The 3,136-nt window shown below is 40.9% G+C and overlaps 1 protein-coding gene across 1 annotated transcript in view; it reads left to right on the forward strand.

Annotated features, from left to right (window-relative positions):
- Nucleotides 1-948: 948 nt before the first annotated feature.
- The window catches only part of LOC123510102 (podocan-like protein 1), a 25,869-nt gene continuing 23,681 nt past the window's right edge, over nucleotides 949-3,136 (forward strand). Inside the window, exon 1 of the mRNA XM_045264905.1 lies at nucleotides 949-1,712. Within this exon, the coding sequence (XP_045120840.1) occupies nucleotides 1,680-1,712 (33 nt within the window). The 5' untranslated portion in view covers nucleotides 949-1,679. The remainder of the gene's footprint in view (nucleotides 1,713-3,136) is intronic.

Below are 3,136 nucleotides of genomic sequence, written 5' to 3' on the forward strand. Positions count from 1 at the left end.
TAAAGTTTTTTTTTCTTCTTGGAGGTGAAAAGAGTAAAAAAAAATCAAATCTCTCTCTCTCTCTCTCTCTCTCTCTCTCTCTCTCTCTCTCTCTCTCTCTCTCTCATGGTAGACTGACTTTCACGTCTTCAAACTTACTTCCAAATCTTTCTGGTTGTCTTATATCCGCCCCCATATCTCTCTCTCTCTCTCTCTCTCTCTCTCTCTCTCTCTCTCTCTCTCTCTGAACCAGCCCATCCCAGCCTGAAACTTCCTTGTCGTCGTAAAACATAGAAACTTTACCCTTTACAACACACACACACACACACACACACACACACACTGATGATCTTCCTATTCATGTCCGCCTCCCATACTCTCAAAAGTCATGAAGAGGAGGAGGAGGAGGAGGAGGAGGAGGAGGAGGAGGAGTAGTATCTTCCTATAGGACACGCGCACTGACGCCTCTTCTTGTTACTGGGAGAGAGAAAGAGAGAGAGAGAGAGAGAGTGTGTGTGTGTGTGTGTGTGTGTTCATTTTTCAGGCGTGTTATAAATGTACATTGAAAATTCCTCCCGTTCATTCATTTTATTTATTTTTAATCTTGCTTCTCTATTTGATGATGATGATGATGATGATGATGATGATGATGATGATGATGATGACAATAAACAAAAATATACCAATAAAAAACAATAAAAAGAAGAGAAAAACAAAGAAAACGAATAAATAGAGAAAATTATAAAATCTTGAGAGAGAGAGAGAGAGAGAGAGAGAGAGAGAGAGAGAGAGAGAGAGAGAGAGAGCGCTGAGAACAGAGAAAGAGCAAAAGAAATAAAGCAGAGAGAGAAACCAGGGAGCGAGCGAGCGAGCAAGAGAGAGAGAGAGAGAGAGAGAGAGAGAGAGTGGTGGGGGGTTACACAGACAGCAGCATCGTAGCCACCTCACCTCGGATCTCACCTCAGTCACCCACGAGACACGGAGGGGAGTATACGTATTTTCCCTCAGCTCCCCTCACCCTGGTTTCTCGACCCCTCACACACCCAGACAGTCACCCAAGGATCCTAGGAGCCACCCAGCAACCACAGGACACCCCCTTCCTGCTGTGTCACGTCCCAAACCTCTGCTGTGTGTGGTGCTGTGATGGCCAGAGTGATGCTTGTGAAAATTAAGTAGAAACGGAATTTTTGTAAACGTTCAGGGTGAAATATTGACTCAGGAAATTTGTGAAGAAAAGAACGAGAAAGGGAGAGAGACGGAGACGAGATTGAGAACTCCTGTATTTTTGTGTTTTCTTCATTTTTTGTTACTGAAGTGATTAGAAAAAGAGGAAATTAATTTGAAGATGTGAAATGCAGTTGTTTTAAGACTCTGTGTGTGTGTGTGTGTGTGTGTGTGTGTGTGTGTGTGAGTGTGTGTGTGTGTGTAGAAGATACCAGGCGATGTAGGACGAAATAAATAGAAAAGGAAATAGAAGGAGATAAGAAACGAAGGAAAAAAAAAACTAAGGAATTATGATTTTTCCTGGATAATTTGAAACTTGAGAGGAAAAAAAATCATTGATAGGAAAAAAGTGAAGGGAAAGTAAAAGAAAATGAGACACAAATCTTGAGAGAACTGAAGTCAAAGTGAAGGAAGGAAGGAAGGAAGGAAGGGAAGATTACTTAGAAAAGACTTCATTCTAACTACAAACTTGCTACATGGAGACGAAGGAATTAAAATGTCTTATGCAGGTAGGTAAAGCTCTCTCTCTCTCTCTCTCTCTCTCTCTCTCTCTCTCTCTCTCTCTCTCTCTCTCTCTCTCTCTCTCTCTCTACTTGGTATGCAGGCCGTGGATTCTCTATTTATGTGTAATTCATTTATACTCTCTCTCTCTCTCTCTCTCTCTCTCTCTCTCTCTCTCTCTCTCTCTCTCTCTCTCTCTCTCTCTTTCCTTTCCAGTCTATCACATTTTCTTACATCTATTACATTCCTTTACTCTCTCTCTCTCTCTCTCTCTCTCTCTCTCTCTCTCTCTCTCTCTCTCTCTCTCTCTCAACTATTCGTCTCATTATGAAGTAAATACCGTAACTTCCTTCCTGTAATGTGTAACACTTATTATATCACTCTGGGTACGAGAGAGAGAGAGAGAGAGAGAGAGAGAGAGAGAGAGAGAGAGAGTTATCACAAGTTTTATCTCTATGTAAATGCAAACTGATCGCATTTCATTACGTTGTAGATAAAACTGCGATGAAATAAATAAAAACGTTTGCATTTCACCACGACCAATGTGCGTGTGTGTGTGTGTGTGTGTGTGTGTGTGTGTGTGTGTGTGTGTGTGTGTGTGTGTGTGTGTGTCCTCCGTCTGTATGAAAAAAAAAATGCCTCTCGGTAAAAGAAAAAAAGGGGAAAAAAATATAAAAACCAGACATTTTTTGCTACATTCTTCAGTGACCTTCGGAATTTTAATCTAAATGGATGTGGGATTTCATTTTTTTTCCCTCTCCGTCTTTTTTTTTTTTTTCCTTTTTAAGTTAAGCTGAGGGTCTTTAAGGGAGTTTGTGGAGCGTGAAGTTGCGTCATTTAAGGCTTTTTAAAGGTGAAACTATACCGAAGGTGTCTTTAACCCTTTCAGTACTGGGATACATTTTTTACCTTGAGATTTGTGTACGATTAGACCATTGTACTGACATTAGGAAGGGTCTATGGAGGTGAGAAGATTAATGGCCACAGTCTTCACTATTCTAATCCCCCACTTGAGTTTCTGAAGCTGTATAAAATCACCAAATAGTCACCAGAATGGACATGGAAACGCGTCATGGTACTGAAGGGGTAAAAATTTCAACACTATATTCTTTCTTTTTTTTTTTTTTTTTTTTGCCCTCCACACGTTTTTATCAATGCACGAACACCTGACACACACACCTGGCGCTCCAATACACCTGCAGGGTTCCCACAGGTATGCCTCTGTGTTAATTACTAGCCAAGGTGTGATTTATGAGTAGCGGCGGTTGTGTTGGACTAACGAGGGACAGAAATCCGTATTCAGAAACGCTTTGCTTTCACCTTGACTGCTTTGAAAGACCACAGAGATGACTAGCGGGGTTTTCAATAGTGTTTCTCCCATAATATAGAAAACTTGTCATTCTGCCCCTAGAAATGAAGAAACACATTAAAA

This window comes from Portunus trituberculatus, chromosome 28 (assembly GCF_017591435.1).
Source record: "Portunus trituberculatus isolate SZX2019 chromosome 28, ASM1759143v1, whole genome shotgun sequence".
In the NCBI taxonomy this organism is placed as follows: Eukaryota; Metazoa; Arthropoda; class Malacostraca; order Decapoda; family Portunidae; genus Portunus; species Portunus trituberculatus.